At 45.0% G+C, this 17,398-nt stretch overlaps 2 protein-coding genes across 5 annotated transcripts in view; one reads left to right on the top strand and one right to left on the bottom strand.

Moving 5' to 3' along the window:
- Positions 1 to 5,710, bottom strand: part of slc2a1b (solute carrier family 2 member 1b) — a 26,310-nt gene extending 20,600 nt beyond the window's left edge. The window contains exons 1-2 of the mRNA XM_088389934.1: positions 5,525 to 5,710; positions 2,500 to 2,629 (exon numbers count right to left, since the gene is read on the bottom strand). The gene's annotated coding sequence lies outside the window, so the exon portion shown is untranslated. The remainder of the gene's footprint in view (positions 1 to 2,499; positions 2,630 to 5,524) is intronic.
- The window catches only part of phc2b (polyhomeotic homolog 2b (Drosophila)), a 19,688-nt gene extending 2,350 nt beyond the window's left edge, over positions 1 to 17,338 (top strand). Inside the window, exons 2-17 of one of the 4 annotated variants that reach the window (XM_088389914.1) lie at positions 773 to 968; positions 5,552 to 5,648; positions 10,928 to 11,321; positions 11,787 to 11,948; positions 12,023 to 12,100; positions 12,274 to 12,435; positions 12,731 to 12,877; positions 13,002 to 13,296; positions 13,381 to 13,715; positions 14,145 to 14,370; positions 14,665 to 14,879; positions 15,104 to 15,233; positions 15,391 to 15,496; positions 15,631 to 15,745; positions 15,874 to 16,195; positions 16,277 to 17,338. In XM_088389914.1, coding sequence (XP_088246040.1) covers positions 10,986 to 11,321; positions 11,787 to 11,948; positions 12,023 to 12,100; positions 12,274 to 12,435; positions 12,731 to 12,877; positions 13,002 to 13,296; positions 13,381 to 13,715; positions 14,145 to 14,370; positions 14,665 to 14,879; positions 15,104 to 15,233; positions 15,391 to 15,496; positions 15,631 to 15,745; positions 15,874 to 16,195; positions 16,277 to 16,431 — 2,784 coding nt within the window. In that variant the 5' untranslated portion in view covers positions 773 to 968; positions 5,552 to 5,648; positions 10,928 to 10,985 and the 3' untranslated portion in view covers positions 16,432 to 17,338. Of the gene's footprint in view, positions 1 to 772; positions 969 to 5,341; positions 5,649 to 7,868; positions 8,037 to 10,927; positions 11,322 to 11,786; positions 11,949 to 12,022; positions 12,101 to 12,273; positions 12,436 to 12,730; positions 12,878 to 13,001; positions 13,297 to 13,380; positions 13,716 to 14,144; positions 14,371 to 14,664; positions 14,880 to 15,103; positions 15,234 to 15,390; positions 15,497 to 15,630; positions 15,746 to 15,873; positions 16,196 to 16,276 lie in introns of those variants that run through there. The other 3 variants (XM_088389913.1, XM_088389912.1, XM_088389911.1) reach the window with 3 other exon arrangements.
- Positions 17,339 to 17,398: the final 60 nt, after the last annotated feature.

Here is a 17,398-nt window from a genome sequence, read left to right on the forward strand (position 1 = left end):
CCAGTGAATGGTCAACGATTTTATCAAAAACATTATGCAGACTTATTACATAATGTTCATTCATCTAAAGTAAATATTTTGAAGTTTCCAGGGATTCATTATTGCGAAAGATAAATGGCTTGCAGCTTTTGCCTCATGATGGCAAACCACAAACCAAACCAGAACCAGCTGGTTGGTGCAGGAGTTGGCAGAATCACACAACGGGGAGGCTTAAAGCCCATTCTCCTTGTCCCGCCAATCCCAACAAGGTCTCAATTCACCGCAAGCACCTCCCGAAGCCCGACTCGGCTGAGCGGGCGAGCAGGCGAGAGGCCAACATGGGACCGCCGTAACTCTGTTGGCTAAATCGCTGACACGCTCCCTTCTTTTCTTCACTGGACCCTCACTCTGCCACTGCAAAAGTTCACCACAGTAGGGGAGAAGTGCATTCTGGGAGAAGCTGAGAGTCACCAAAAGCCTTCCTTCAAAGCCAATGTGAATGTTAACCACAAAGTTAAGTCGATGTGAATTTGAAAGTAGCCAGCTTTCAATGAGCTATTATTATGAATTGTGAAACCACTGCCGTCGGCCTCTCTCATGGCGTCACGCTTGGCATAAAAAGAAATCCATTTGCTCGGATTGAGATGCTGCTGACAACTGTTGGACCGACTTGGATTTGATTCTATCTATAGTGGAATAAGGACGGACCAACGATGACGAAAGGATGCCCAGGTCATGGACAGAGGTCGGCAAAAATTGCCCACCTCTGGTGATATGTTTTGCTTTTTTTCAGGTCAGCATAAGCACAAGATATGAAAAAGGAATTAGAAAGCTCCACACATTTTCCATGACAAAAAGAGATCACCTCCTCCCTGCACCACACCCGTCTGACCGTCTTCATCATTACAGCCATTTGGAAACATGTCACTCCCGTCGGCATTGACTGTTCAGTCCAGCTCACCGGACCGTGCGGGGCCGAGCCCAGTGAGGTAAACTTGGAATGAATCAAGCGGGGGAGGACATGCAAACCTTCTCTCCTCTCATTTCACCCTCTGTTGTCCAATTAGGACTCTCATTGCACCATGAGTCATGACTCTCATTTATCGTAAACATTACCAAATTGAGTTTCTTCACATTTGGCGGTTTTACTGATGGGAATGAAACGCAAGATGTCAAAACGCTCTGATGTTTTTTCAAATGTGCGTATTTTCTTTATCAGCTGTTTTTTACCCCAAATCTACAAAGTAGTACTTTTATTAATGTAAATAAAAATTCTGTATGAGAATGAAATTGTGTATGACAGAAAACGCATTTTTTACAGTATTTTATATCCAGTATCTACCATAAATATTAGATAATACATCAGTGAAAGTGGTGTCCTTGTGTTTGCTGATGATGTGACCACTGACAAAAGCCGCAGGACAGATTCGAAAGACTTCCGTGCAATATTATCCGCTTTGATTCAGCCAAGTGCCTCAGAAACTCATGGGCGGTGCGGACCGACAATGACTCAATTGTTGTTGTTGCACATCCATTTCATTTGCTAAAGACAAAACTGAAGGCCCCAAGATCAAGCAGGAAGTGACAACAGTTGAATAAAATCCAGTGGCGTCATAAAAAGTCAACGTTGGTTTATGATTGTTCAACATGACTTTTGAGCCCTTAAAAAAGTAGTAGTACATTGCAGAAAATGTACGTCATACATATCACGTATAATTTTTGCCTCATGTGGACATTTAAGGCAGATACGCTCGCCGGGTGTCTGATGATGACTCAGCGTCATCCCCCGTGAGTCAATGACGAACAGCGGACCAGCCAACACTTCACACTTGTGTGCCCGGGCTTCTCCGCTGTCCCACTTGCTGCAAATAGAACCTACGTGAGTGCTTGCTGCAGCCTCAAGTGACCTCCCCACATTAACTGCACATACAAATAGTGTTCCCGCTCTATATCAAGGCTCAAGTACCCAGCCACATTTTTTGGGGGCAGACTGTATGTACTTGCTAAATTGCCCAAATCTGGAAAAGGAGAGCTGTACAGCACTGATGCCCTTTCTAGACATTCATTGAATGTAAAACACAATTAGCACACTCAAAAGCTACTGTTGACCACAGCATGCCCAGACATTCACACATAGTAAAGCTTGAGAAGAAGTGCTTCAGAGAACGGAAGTCATTGACAACCCCCTACAAGTGTTGCTATTTGCTTCTGGAAGCCAGAAAATAGCAATAAAGAATGACATTGTCTTCCAAATGAATTTTGTCAGCTGAACTTCTCCAAAATGGCGCCAAAACAATTCTTTTATGACTACTTTCATTTCTTCAAAATAGGTGGATTTGTCAATTGTGAGTAGAAAGGGGAAACACGAATTGCAAAATTGGGACCTACATGTCATATTCTTCTGAAATCAAATTGATGCTATTTACTATTTGGTCTAATGTTGCAAAATCACTTTAAAATGATATTGAAAAGTTAGGGCATCACACTTTGAGTTTGAAAGGAGACAACTATCATTATTACCAGAGCACAATGTGTCGCATAAGCCACTTCCTCTGCATTCCGCTCTGTTTCACAAAACAGTCATGTGTTTCAGAGATGGCTTGCTGTGCAGCATCACCGCTGCTAACCTCCAGTTAAATGAAGAGGAAACCTAGGAAACAGAATCGTGCCACTTAGAAAACGTGCATGCAAACATAGAACATAAACACATTACCTGGTTAGTGTCAATTTAGGACTACTTTACGCAGGATCATTTTTATTCTCTAATTATTCACGTCTTATTTTTTAATTATGGCATTTTATGTCCAAATTTGAACATTTAGCTTAGAGGAATGGAAAATTCCACACACAACTGACAGCACTGCATTTTTTTTCTTGATGAACAGGTTTAGCAAAACAAACAATGGCAATGGGAACCGTTTCAAATTTTTACTCATCAGCCTGGTGAGTGGAATGAAGAAGTGCGATACAGGAAATGAATGGCAGGGTCATTCCCAAGCGATAGTAAGTAGACAATGATAAAAACAAAACAAAACAAAACAAAATACAACATTGTGCGTTAACCAAAAAGGCAAAAGGACTAACTAAAATACACGTACTTATTCGCTCTATTTATTGAGTGGGGAAAGCATTTTTCTTGTTGACGATTGAAGAAATTGATGAGAGTTGTGCTAAAACTCCAAACAGGCACACTTTGGTGGGCCAATTCCTCCACCAAAACAAAAACACTGCTGCCTTGTTCCTCTTTGCACACACATCAACGGACACTAGAGGCACACTGTAACTTCGATGGCAAGAATCCTATGATTTTGATCGACTGTGAAGAAATTGAAGTAATGAGGGTGTGATGGGGCCCGTGTGAGAGGGCGCTTTGAGCTGAGTTGCTTCATGCCCCTTTCATAACTCATTGAAAAGAGTCTAAATTACTATTGGAGTGTAAAGCTTTGCAATCTTGAATTCAAGTGTAAAAAGTGTCAATTCTGCAAATTGTGTATGAGCAGTTAGCTATATGATTGTCGGCCCAATCCAGATTAGGGAAGGGGGGGTTGCTCAACACACTCCACACCCCAGGATAATCTTTTCAAGACATCAAAGTATCAGCCAATGCTAACTTTGAGCTAAAATGAGAAATCAGGCTCTAAATCTGTCTGCACCAACTTTTGGCCATCATCAAGTTACTGCAGTGTTTTATCTATGCAACAATGACCTTTAAACAGAAAGATGATGGTATTATGAGACAGAGTGACTAAAAGTGAATGTAGATTGCTGCAAACACACCTTTTCTCTAGAAATTCAATGGCTGTATGTACGTATCCTACTATTTTCTCTCCAGCAACAACCCAGGCTGAACTTCACTTATCTTGAACATGCAAAAGCATGCATCGGATTGAATAGTCAGCATACTATGGTTTGTGGTATCTTTGATCATCAAGAAGAGTAAAAATGCAAATGCTTTTTTTGTTGTTGCAAGTAGCGGGCCATAGGTCCCACAGGAAACAAATGCAGATGTTTTAAATGGTGAATACTGCGGCTGAGCGAATGACTTTAGCAGTCGCTATTTTAATTTTGTGAACTCTAGCAAAGGTCTTGCAAGGGAGGGGACGTCTGCCGTGGCTCAATCAGACTAAATATCCTTCTTCACAATAGTCATCCACGCTGTATAAACACGATGAGGGGCGAACACGCAAGTCGTTCCTGAACTAATAAGCAAACTTTGATGACACGGTTCAAACGCGCATCAAGGTGGCGGCCTGCTCTGTTTACAATATCGTAGACCAGGACAAAATGCAAACACAAAAGAGGAAGTCGACCGAGCCAGGGCAGCCTTTGACAGCAGGAATTTTCATTGTCTCTGGAAAACAATTGTGTTCATTCCTGCCTGCTATTTTAAACACACTTCATCAAACCTGGGAGATGACATTGGAAGGACATTTTAGATTAAATAGAGAGCTGAGATATGTCTTAAATTTGTGGGCAAACTATCACCACAACCTTTCCAAATCATTTTTAAGCTATAATCAGTAGATTTCCTGTGAGAACACATTTCTCAAAAATGTGGTTTGTTGGAACGTTATCAGAACTGGTCAGACAATGTCGCCCTCTTGTGGTATTATGGTACAACAGCATCACTGCCAAGTAAGGGGAGTAAAGTGCGTTGTGTAAAATTATATTTTATATAATTGGAATAATTTTATCCTAATAATATTTGAAGTTTAATATAAATATTGTCATATGTTATCATATGTTTTCTTCAAGCATTTACTCACATATGAGCCAAAATATAATCTTCAACCGAGTAGTGTTCATGTCGTGCCAAGGGAGCAATAAGTGACCAGGTAATTAAGTCACCAACCAACCAAATAAGTCATAATGTGATGAATTATTCAGGAACTGTAAGAAGATGAATCTGACCCCCATCCTCTTTCTATTCTTCCCCTCCTCGTGTTACGATGCACATGTAGGTACTTTGGCTTCCTAAACATTTTTTTTATTCGCATAGTGTGTCAATGAATTCCAATAAAAACATGATTGATGCTAGGCTTGCATTTTCTTTGGCTTTTGTGTGGCTTTTGCCATCATCTTGAATCGGACCCATATAATGTTAGAGTTGAGATTCACCTTACTGGGTTTAAATGTGAAATTTAAAAAAATAATATTTATTATTTAATCATTTAAAAATAATAATAATAATTCCTTAAATAACATTAATTTGCGCATACAACAAAACAATGTCTTACCAGGCTTTTTAATATGCTGACAATTAATTATGGGTTTTAGGGGGACTGGAATGAATGAGTATGCACATTCGATTCACTGGAAAAGTTGATTTGTGTTCAAGCACCACTAAATGTTGTATCTTTAAACAGCGTTAAGAGTTAATGGCTGGCGGTTGCTATGGAGACCAAAACGGCGCTCGTTGACAGGCCTTGCAAGCGCAGTGAGCGAGAAGGGGGCGGTACCCTACCGCCCGTCCTTTCCACTCATTGGTTCCTTGTGTGACACGTGACTAGTGTGGAATGCAAATGCAAAAAAAGTTCTGCCCTACCATTGCTGTGTTTCTGCTGTCGTTTAGCGGTGCTTCGGCGGCCCAGAAATGGACTACGTAGTAGGCTAAGCAAGGGGACACAACATCTAGAAGGAAGGGCGATTCGTCGACGTTTGCGACAACGGTGAGCGCGAAGCTAATTCATGACATTCGCCCTTTTCCCCTGCTCCTAGCTTGTTTCTATGCATCTGTGCAGGAACGTGGGAGGCTTTGCTAGCTGCCATGCGCCTCTTCAAACACTTAACATCTTTATGTCGTTTGTTTATTAAAGTCTTTATTATGCATGTTCGTTTTGGTGAATAGCCCGGTTTCATGAGCCGTAGTGTGAAGGAATTCACCACGTACGCCTCGAATGAAAACAAACGCACGATTTCTTTAAAGGGGGCTGTCAAGCTCGGTTGCGCCCCATGATTGACTTGTCGCGTGGGGTAACGTAACGGAAGAGTGACGTCACGAGCTATTCTGACAACGAGTGTGAAGCCGAGGCTTGTCACTCACCTCACGTTGAACTCCAACCTCGGTTTACATTTGGGAGGCACATATAGGTCAACCACGTGACTGCAGTGGCATGGAAGTTGTCCCAAGTGGAATGTGGCACACCAAAACATTAAGGCTGAATCCATATTTTGCCATTAAAGGGGGACAATAATTCATCTGTAAGGATTTGGAACCACAGGGAAAGTTGATGAGTGATCATTTCTCATGTGCTTTGCCAGAACTATTTCACTGCATGGTATTTATAGCTTAGGGCGAAGACAACATATTTCATTTTTAATCCTACTTCTGCTACTTCGATGTGGAAAAATCTGTTAGTCCATTACATTTTGATAGTGAAAGTTGAAGATGTGCAGAATTCTGCAAAGCTTGCTTCCCCCATTTGGCTTTTTTGTGGACATGCCATCCTTACCTTTTCGTTTTTGTTGACATGCTTCCCACCCCGCTCTGCAAGACTGAAGGCCCGCATCCGTGGCCGCACCTCCAGCGAATCTATATGCAAATGAGAAGTCGATAATCAATGAGCTTCATGCATGTTCAGCCCCAATCAATACAACATTTCAGCGGCACGGCTACATTTCACAGAGCCAGACGTGCGGGTGCCGTCTTAATGTGACGGGGCAGACCATCAGCACGCCATTATGCTCTGATTCCATCTACTCGGAGTGCACATGAATAAATAGCGTTCCCGTCTGGGGGCGTTTTGAATTCCAAAAGTCAAAAAGTCTGTTCATTCATTGAATAAGGTATTGATATTTTATTTTGGATTTTGTCCATTTTTTTTGGTGTGGTTATTTCAATTTACTCTGTTCACACGAATGGTTACGTTCTGTCTGTGGACACATAACTTAAATTTGTTCACAAGTTGGAACACGCCGTAGAAAAATGGCAATTCTAATATTTATATGACTTGTACTTCCATTCCATGAATATGAAACGGTGAAATGATTTTGATGGCAGGAGGTTTGAATTCCAATCAAGTTAGTCTGTTTGGCCATAGAGAAGGAATTGCACATTTATCATTTATTTATATTATTTAAATATGTATCTTGTCAGAACAGGAACAGCCTCTGCACCGTACATAATGATCTGTGCTGAAACATCTAAATAATTACTAGTCATTGCCCGACTGCTATCCTATATCTTATCAATAAAAGGACACAAAGAGAAAAGTGGCACCTCTGTCAGCCTATCGACAGACGGCAGTGTCAAACAGCTTCAAGTGGAGACCTCGACTACCCTGCAGTTGAGTAAATAAACACTCCAAACCAAACACACCCCTGGATGGACGGAAATAGCCTGCTGCCAAATAGATGTGACGTATTGTTGTTTGTGAGATAAGGAGCAACTGATTTACCGACTGACACCAAAATTGGCCTCCTCATAGCTGCTGGTTATTAGTTCCAAATGAACTCATTCGCTTGGACCGAAACAGAAATGGTCTTTTTCTCAGATGTTTGGATGGGAGTCCCTGGAAATATGCAGTTATAGATGGTACTACATGCGTACATTTTCACAACAGCAGAAATGGGAATAGTCATGTCAGAGCGTCTATGCATGCATGCAAAAAAATAAATTGGGGTACCATGGGGGGGAGGGGCAGCCCATCATTACCATCATCTTCATTAGAGAGCATCCTGCTAGCCAATCAGCACGCCCGCCCTGCTCGGGGATTCCGCCGTGGTCCCGTTGGCTGTCGCTAGGATACCACATAATCAGGAGGCAGGCTGCGGCCTGGTTGGCGGAGTGGGGCGTCGATGCCGGGACGATGAGCTCGCCGTGCGTTCGGGGGTAGGTGGAGGTGTTGGAGGGGGGCGCAGGGGGCTGGGCTGATATAGCGCACTCGCACCAACGCTTTCACTCAGTCAGTCAGTCAGTGAGTCGCTCAGTCAATCAGTCAGCCAAGCAAGCGCTCGAGGGGAAGCAGACAAAGAAGAGCATCATCCTGAAGTAGGACAGCACGCTCCCGGGGGATGGGGCACCATACCCCTGCATCGCGCTGGGGGGGCCATAGGAGGTAGGAGACTCGGGGTTGCTGGGCTTTGTCTTAGCAGCTGAGCACCCATCCTCACACATGCACGCACAAACATTTGCACTAGCCACCATTCCATATTCATTTGTGGGGCTTGATGGAGCTTGCTTGCCGCCGTCCGGGTTGTGCAGGAGCCAGCCGGTCTGTCGATGTGTCTGACAGCCTCTTAATGGCTCTCCCCTTCCTCTTGACTTCACAAATCCTCTAGACGCGAGCGAGTCTGTCAGCCCACGTGAAAATATTACATCCGCTCCATGGGTGCTGAGCGCTGCAGCCGACTTCTTGTAGCTCTTGGTGCAACACAAGTTTCAACCGGCGTAATTCCGAAAAATCGGATATATCCTGTGGTCGTCATCGTCAAGTCATGAAAATATGATGATCAATGATGTTACCTACAACAAAACAAACCACCACAATGAATTGCAACAGCGGAAGTGTAGACCATTAAATGGTAACTCATCGCAGAGTGCTTAAATATGTATATATAACATATATAGTGTTATATTTACAATATTTGTTAAGTTGGTATTGTACATTAAATTGCTTACATCACTTGCATTTGCACTAATCATCTAATTATCCCAAAATATACATATATTTATAACTGCAGGTGAATTGCTGCAGAAAACAAACGTTGCTGCTGTTCATTAAAGTCTGCGCTCGCACTGATCCGTTTCAGGTTTACATAGTCAACGAAAGTGACTCTTATTTGACACATTTCCATAGTAAGTGCTTGCTAACAGTCCACCTTTGTGGCTCCCAAGCGTCCCACTGCACCCAAGCGTTCCAGTTTTGAGCGGGCCTACTCAAATGCGTGTTTCCACCTGTCATTGTCAATCAAGTCTAGTTACTCGTTGTAACTTTCCATATTGAGGAGACCCAATGCTGCGAGGCGCTTGCAAATTTACAAGTGGACCTATCTCAGACAGCCAACGTGACACTTTACATTGGTCAATAATGTGTGAATAATAAATAGTACCAGACAACGGTTTTGATTTGTGGAAAAAAAATAAAAAAGGCCAAATTTGCCCCATGGGAGCTAATGAAATCTAACACTGATGAAATGTAAACACAAATATATCAGATGCTATTAAAATATGCATAGGCTGTATAATAATGGCCAAAGGGCGCTTAAATAGAAAAGTTATTTGTGGGTAGTGTTAAATTCACTATTCAGTGTCTTTCCAGATGCAGTTGCAAAATGTGGCATGCAGGAACAGTATTGTGTCTGTGTGTGTGGGGGGGGGGGGGGGGGGGGGGGGATTTTTCCATTACCCTGTCACTGATAAATGCATGATTTCCCCTCATGGAGAGACTGTGGGGGCCAAAAGCATCATTTCCATGGGGAGTGGGGGTTCCTTCCCTTCATTCTGTGAATGTGGCGGCTGCTTTGTATACAAATATGAGCGCTCACCTTGTCTAATTGAAGTTCATTAAACCAACATTTTAAAAGTTAATGAGATGTCATAGTCATCCTCTTTTGTCCTTTCATGTTTTTTTTTTCTTGTGCAAACTTTCCGCCCAATACATTTATATATTTTTCCAACTTATTGTTTATTCCACACTGCATTTAATGGAATCGCATATGGTTTCTAAGGGTTTTCATTTCGTTGGAGGTCCGCAAAATAAGCAGGCTCTACATCTGGGTTTGGGCCCCTAATCCTCTCTAAATAGTAATGAGAAGGAGGAGGAGGCGGTAATGGCTTTAGAATGGCAGTGTGGCGGCAGTGCGAGTCCTGATTTAATCACTTCCATCAAACCCTCCTCAAGCCCCTTGCTCAAGCTTCACCCCTCATTTTGCTGTTTAATGACATGCACACACCTCTAACCTCCAGGCTAGAAATTCTATCCTCCTCCCTTGAAGCTTTGTTTTCATCCCCATCAGCTGGTGACCCCTCTTCCTTTTTCCTCTGTAGCATCTTAACTTCCTCTTTATTCTCAAAGGCTGGATTTATTTAATGCCTTTTTTTTTTTAATTTGTTCGCCGCTATTGTCTGGCAGCATGAATAGAATAAACAAACGCGTGGAATGAGATGTGCCCGGATCGTTAGTAGGCCTTTTCCAGATGTATAAAAATCCAAATGTGTCAGTTTAATATAGTTTGTATTCCTTCAACGCTTCAGCTGAGTCATTTTCCCCACACAGACTAATAATGTTACTACAGTGCAGTCACATGCACAAATAAAATGGCAGCAGGACAGAATTTGTAAACGACAGAATGCCAAACATCTTACAACTGCTTTTGATTAATGAAGCATCCATGAATATCTTGTGTTCATCTGTGTAATGTGATTTTAGAGCGGTAGCCAACTTCTCTTTCTCTGCTAAATTTTCTGAATCTCATTAGTGACATCAAGTTGTTGTTGTTTTTATTGCTTGCTTTGTCCTGCTGTGCCTTTTGCATTTCTATTGCTTAGTCTTATGTGTCTTAGGTCAAACTGCAGTGGCAGGGTGTTTTATTTACACGCACTTAAATGTACCCGTTTTTGTTATTAATTTGTTCTTGGACACACACTTAAACGGAATAAATGTTCTCGTTGGCACGAATGCCTGCTGTGACATCAGAGCGCTGGCATTGTCACTTGCGCTTCACTTTTGATTCATTTCTCCCTCTATCCCAGGGTGATAATAGTTTTGGAATTTACATGATAGTTTGTTTTTGCACATGCATTGCCAAACACTTTTCACCACACTACATGCCTGACCCCAACTGAACTGGACAATTGCCAACAAATGACGATCGACAACTCCCACACATACCCGCAACTGCGACCCCTGCTGTCCTTTTTCACCAATCGTTCCGCTTTATGCTTTCCTTCCCAACACCCAAGCGAGTTTCTTCTCTCACACACGCCACTTTCTCTGCTATGTTTCAGGCACAGGCGGGCCATTCAGAAGAGCCGGGGGTCAAAGGTGAGAAGAGCAGAGGGCACCATGAGCGAGCCGGGGCCCCCCGCCACACCGGCTGCCGCCGCCACCACGACCGCCGCCGCCGCCACCACCTCCACGGGCAGCAGCTCTGCGACTATCACAACCACCGCCACCATGTCCGCCAGCTCGACCACGGCTGTCAGCACCAACGCGACGACCACATCGACTACCACTACTGCTTCTGCTAGCAGTACTAATACCACCAGCAGCAGCATTAGTATTACTAGTATTAGTAGCAGCACTAGTAGTAGTACCACTACTGCAGCAGCAGCAGCAGCGAGACAGGCAGTCCCTCAGATTTCAGTTTACGGCGGAATACCCGACAGGCAAACCGTGCAGGTGATTGCGTCCGTATTTGTGCTAACGTGACTGAAACGAGAGATGTTTACGTTCCTTGGGGTCTTTTAAAAACAATCCAAGCGAGGAATGCTGCTTGCACTTTAGTGCTCTTGACATCCTGACCCCTCGGATTAGCCTCCACGTTGGCTGAATGGGGGACCCATTTGACTTTTAATGGCACTTTTCTCCCCCCTATTCAGACCAACAACGTTGTTTTCAAGCAGTTGAAAGGAGAGCTACTCATTTAGTACCGCGGAGGAGGGGCCTTTGCTTCCACTCTTTTTAAGATGTTTGAGTTCCCGGTCAACCTTTTTCCACCACGGCAGCTTAATCGGATAAAATTGGCTTCTGCTCACCTAATGAGACTCAGCGCTATGGAAAATGAATACCCAATTAGAGAGATCAGCCAATAATTTTCTTTGCGTAGCCCGCATCGTTCTCTTACCTTTCGTCGGTTTGCTCCAGGTGATCCAGCAAGCACTCCACAGGCAGCCCAACACGGCGGCGCAGTACCTGCAGCAGATGTACGCAGCCCAGCAGCAGCATCTCATGTTACAGACCGCAGCGCTCCAGCAGCAACACAGCCTCAGCACGGCTCAGCTGCAGAGTCTTGCAGCCGTGCAGCAGGTGATAACATTCCTCCAGAGTTTTGCGTTAACATCTGTTAGATATATCTTCACCGTCCTGACCCCTTGCCCCAGGCCAGTATCGCAGCGGGTCGCCAGAACTCCTCCCAGAATGGCACAACATCTCAGCAAACAGGCTCCACTCAAACCACAGTAAGAACAAACTGTGTAGCACTTTGAGATTCTTCTGAAACGAAAAGTTCATAATAAATGAATCCAGTCCAGCAAGTACCCTGAACAATCACTAAACTACAAAGCTATTTTGCCGTTGCCAACTTTTGATGTCAAAAGAAGTGCTGGTCATCTTTTCTCCTCACCTCCCATAGATCAACCTGACGGCCTCGCCGGCGGCTGCACAGCTGATCAGCCGAGCCCAGAGCATCACGTCGGCTCCCGCTAGTATTTCCCAGCAGGCTGTTCTGCTGGGCAGCCCGTCGAGCACCACCCTCACCGCCAGCCAGGCGCAGATGTACCTGCGTGCGCAGATGGTGAGAACATAGCCCAAAGAAAAAAAAGCCTTTCCAACTCGCAGATGTTGACTTTACTCAAGTATGTGATTTGGGTATTCATATAGATGCTGAATAGTGTGTTCCATTCGGATAACGAGTGCATTATGATGACGATAGGCCAAGTTAGGAGCACTTTTTTTCCTTAACTGAAGTTGTTCAATTTTACTGGAGGCTGCCACTGAAATCTTGTATTAGCTTGACATGCTATTGGCTCCCTATGCTGATGCATTCCTGACAGTAGTCTACGTGTGTGTGTGTGTGTGGTGTTTTGCAGGCCCAGCAGAGCAACGTTTTCCAGGCACAGCAAAGCAACTTAGTCCAAGTGGCCAGGAGTTTGGGCCGAGCCGTCCCCCTTTCGCCGCAGCTGATCTTCACGCCCACGGCCACCGTGACGGCGATGCAGTCGGACAGCTCCGCGCAAGTATGCTGGCTGTCTCTGTTCGTGTCACCAAACGTATCTCACCGCTTTCAATTGAAGAGCTGGGTGAATAACACCTCTTCATTTTACAGTCAATAACATCGCCCTTGCTGCTTTTTGTCTTAAGAATCAGGTCCAAAATCTGGCCATACGCAGTCAGCAGGGAGCGACCACATCTTCCACCCAGGCTCAGACGCTGCAGGCTCTGAGTCTGAAGCAGAGCCCTGTGGCCATCCAGCCTGCCTCGCTTGTCAAGAACCCCAGCCAAGGGATGCAAGTGTCTGCGGGAATCAAGTCCGGCTCAACTGAGAGCTCCTCCGAGGCCGGAAAGAAGGGGGATGCCGCTGTGGTCACGGAGGCCCGGGCCATTAATATGAGCCGCAATGTCACGACAGTCGGCGCGCAGCCGCTTATCGCTCCAGGTGAGTGGCCTCTGCAAAGCTTCCGTTTTTCAATTTCCTTCCATGGTTGTGTCAGTCAAAAAAAAAAAAAACATCTGTCTGCAGCCTACACGCAGATTCAACCCCACTCACTGGTACAGCAACATAAACAGCAGCAGCAGCAACAGTTTGTGGTTCATCACAGCCAAACCTCCCAGAGGAGCTCGGGTCAGCTGTTGCAGACAGCGTCCATTCAGCCGTCGCCGCATCCCGTTCCCGTGCTACCCAAACCGGCATCGCACCAGAACGCCGCTCCTGGCCAGCACGCCAGCATCTTCCATTCCACCATAAGTCCCCACATGCTCCAGCCTGCTGCCTCATCCGTTTCTTCCACACTGACGAGTCAGGCCAAAGCTCAGCCTGTGCAGCTCACAGCCATCAACCTTCAAATACATCCCACGGTATGATCTGGAAAATGGCCTGGAGCAAATCTGAAACTAATGTTCAGAACTAGTTTTCATGAGTAGCCAATCGTCAGCAACTAGTTTTGTAACGATTCAAAATCTCAATAGCAGTTTTTCCTTTGCGGTGACTTCGTATATGTATGTATGAGCTAGTTACCACTTTTTTTCCTCCGATTTTCTACTTTAACCACAATGCATCTGCAATCGGCATCGTGTGTGGCATGTAAAATACTAGAGCAGATACACAATATTGGCAGGAGAAAAAGTGAGATTGCAAAATGTAGCATCTGTCTGTACGCTGGCCAACTCACAGGCGGTCCCCTCAACATGTAAGGCCGTTTTAGCCAAGCTGAAGAAAATAACAAACGGGAAAGGACCTTCAACTCCCCTCCCTCAGGAACATTCTGTTTCCCTTTGAAACTGCAGGCCTCTCGAACACTGGTTCAGGAGTGTAAAGATAAGCCAACGTCACTGGTGGTGAGAGAGACGTGTGCAGTCTCCAGCCCGCAGCAGCCGCAGCAACAAAAGCTGCCACCGCCGGCACCGACGCCACAACCGCCACAACCGCCACAGCAGCAAAGTACGCCAGCGCAACCCAGGAAGCCGATAGAGCATCCCAAAGTTGACACGGTGCCACAAGGTCAACCGCAAGGTAACGGAAATTTTTCATGACACTTCAAGATGGATAACGTTCAACTATTTGATGGCGATGCACATTTCAGCCTGCGTCTCGTGACTGGGCAAATTCAGATGAACACATCCAATTCAGTACTGCAGTAGTTTTCGATATTGTGCAGTCCTAATTATATTGCCCTTCTATATTCTAGTCAGTGTTAAATAAGTAAATCAGTGACTCATCATGACTGTTGCATGTGTCGTCTTTTGGCACACCTTGTACAGGCTTCTCCAAAAACAGTTTCTCCTCCTTCATCCTGTCATGTCTTAGTGGGGGGTGCGACCAAGAGGCCGGTGCCTGCACCCGGGAGCCCGCCTCCACCCATGACCTCAGGAAACGACAGCGGGACGCCCAGCGCAACGACGCCTGTCGCACCGCACAACGGCGAGAGCAAGCCGCCGCAGGCCATCGTCAAACCGCAGGTCCTCACGCATGTCATTGAGGGCTTTGTCATCCAGGAGGGTGCTGAGCCCTTCCCAGTGTGTGTAAGTGGCGCCCCCTCGGCAGCAGCCAAACTCGATTAGATTAGCCTCGAGCGGTGGCGTGCTCGCTCTCTCTCTCTCTAGCCTGCAGGGAGGTGTTAACCGGAGAGCGCAAATTCTCTCTCGCTCTATGTGAGCTGACAGCTCCCAGCTTGTCTGTGATTCTGCCTTTAATTATGGACACTTCATCACTGAACCCTCTTGTATGAATACTTGTATGTCAACAGGTGGAGCGTCTCCCCATCCTCATCAACAGCCCCAAGAAACTGGACAGTCAGCTGTCCTCCGACCCGGACAAGACTCCCGTCAGCAACGCGGCAAACTCAGACTCGGATCCTGAAGACTTGAATCAGACGGGTGAGGCAGAAAGCTCCAATCTCAATATTTCATTTGTCTATCAAATCTGAAGATTGATACATTTGTAGATTACCAATCATGCACTTGATTGTTTAACTGATATTATTTATCAACACAAAGTAACAGAAGAAGTGATCAATCTGATCTGTCTGCACAGAAAATGATCAAGAGCCCAAGCTGACGTGTGAATACTGCGGCTGGGTGGACTTTGCCTACACATTCAAGCGTTCCAAGCGCTTCTGCTCCATGGTTTGTTCCAAGAGGCAAGTCAACATTAACGTTTTTAACCCAATGGAATGCAGAACGTAAGAACAAAACGTGGTTTTCATCCGTGGAATGCTGCGCAGCGATCAATTATCACTATTGTATGAATGATTCAAAATTCAATTCCACACAGGTACAGTGTGGGCTGCTCAAAGCGCATGAGACTGTTGCGCACAGAGAAAGCCAAACAAGCCAATCGTTGGCATAGAAGAAGCCAGGGCTGCTCAAGTATCGAAGCCAAGAAGCGGGTATGCAAAACACGCAAATATTTGGCACTTTTTCCACCATTTGAGCAAATCCTACACTACATCATCTTATCGCACTGGTTGGATTATTATACTGGCCTTTTCTCGTCATTCTTCATCAACCTTCTCAGAAGATGTCCCCGTCGCCACAGCAGACTCAGGGCGGCTCAGTGTCGTCACCGCATCCCTCCCAGCCTAGCCAAGAGGAGTCCAGTCCATGTTCAGAGATGTCCAGCTACGAAGAACCGACTTCGCCGATGTCGGCGGCCAGCTCGGGACCCCCGGCACCTCCCGCCCCGCCCCCGGCTCCCGTCCAGCGGCAGCCGAGCAGGGCGTCTTCAGAGCCGGAAGTCCTCATTGACGCCTCGCCCGCTTTGTGTCAACCTTTCTTACCCAATGACCCCACCAAGTGGAACGTGGAGGAAGTGTATGAGTTCATCTGTTCGTTACCAGGTCAGGAGAAACTATATGGTGATGTGCAATACTTTGTCAGTGTTACGTTGCGGGACAAACCATTTTTTGGGTCATCCGCAGGCTGTCAAGAGATCGCCGACGAGTTCCGCTCCCAAGAGATTGACGGCCAAGCTTTGCTCTTGTTGAAGGAGGACCACCTCATGAGCACCATGAACATCAAACTGGGACCTGCGCTCAAGATCTTTGCACGCATCAACATGCTCAAAGACTCGTAGCAATGAATGCATGTTTGGGACCTCACCGTATCATCTTCACAGACTCCTGCACTTACTGGATGGCGACATCACCGGCTGACTGAAGAAGACGCTTTTGTCTCTGTATTGCCTTCCGTACGGAGAATCAAATGAGATTAGATGTCAAAGTGTTAAACAAGATGAAATTCCTCCCATGTGGTTCCAGATGTACAAGGTCATCTCCATAAATTTGAATATTGTTTGTGATGACTATTTCAATTCAAAACGTCAGTTATTAAACATGAAGGGAAGTATTTTGCTAATTTGAGTTTCATTGAATATATTTTGATTGTTCTTGAAATGGTGAATTAGGGGTTTGGGAGCTATAATCCACAAAATGGATTTATTGAGATGCACCTGGTTTACTCAAGAATAACAAAGGGCTAAGAGAGTCAAGTCAGCACTGCCATGAAGTATTTCCTTTTGCTTTTAAAGGTTTATAAGAAAATGTTGTAGTTTTGTCAGCATAGGAAATGGCAAAACAAGCAATTTTGTGTCTGGGAACAGAAGATTGTATCAGCAGGAATGTTACTGCTGCCAAGTGTTCCTGCACACTAATGTCCGATTGTTTCACTATCATGGCACTTAATTGTCTGGTTTTTTTTTTTTGGTATTGCCTTCATCTTAAACATCCACCGTGGAGTTTTGTGTAAATGGCAGCCAGACGGATTTAACTTAACCTTGTTATTTGACTACAGAAATGTTAAATATTTTTTGAAATATGCAAATGTATAAGAACACATTTGAGTTTTTCTGTTTTTGGAAATGATGTTATCGGTATGTGTGTTAAGTGGCCGCTGAGGACTTTGGTCATGTTTTGTCCAATGCTTGTGTTTAACGGCATTGTGTGGTACGCAGATTTTTGCCGCTATAAATAATTTCACCTTCCCTTTGGTCTCTTTAATTGCTGCAATGTTTCTCAGGAGGAGCCCCAGAATACTTTGCATTG

Source organism: Syngnathus floridae, chromosome 11, assembly GCF_059516105.1.
Source record: "Syngnathus floridae isolate MCC-2025c chromosome 11, RoL_Sflo_1.0, whole genome shotgun sequence".
NCBI lineage: Eukaryota > Metazoa > Chordata > Actinopteri > Syngnathiformes > Syngnathidae > Syngnathus > Syngnathus floridae.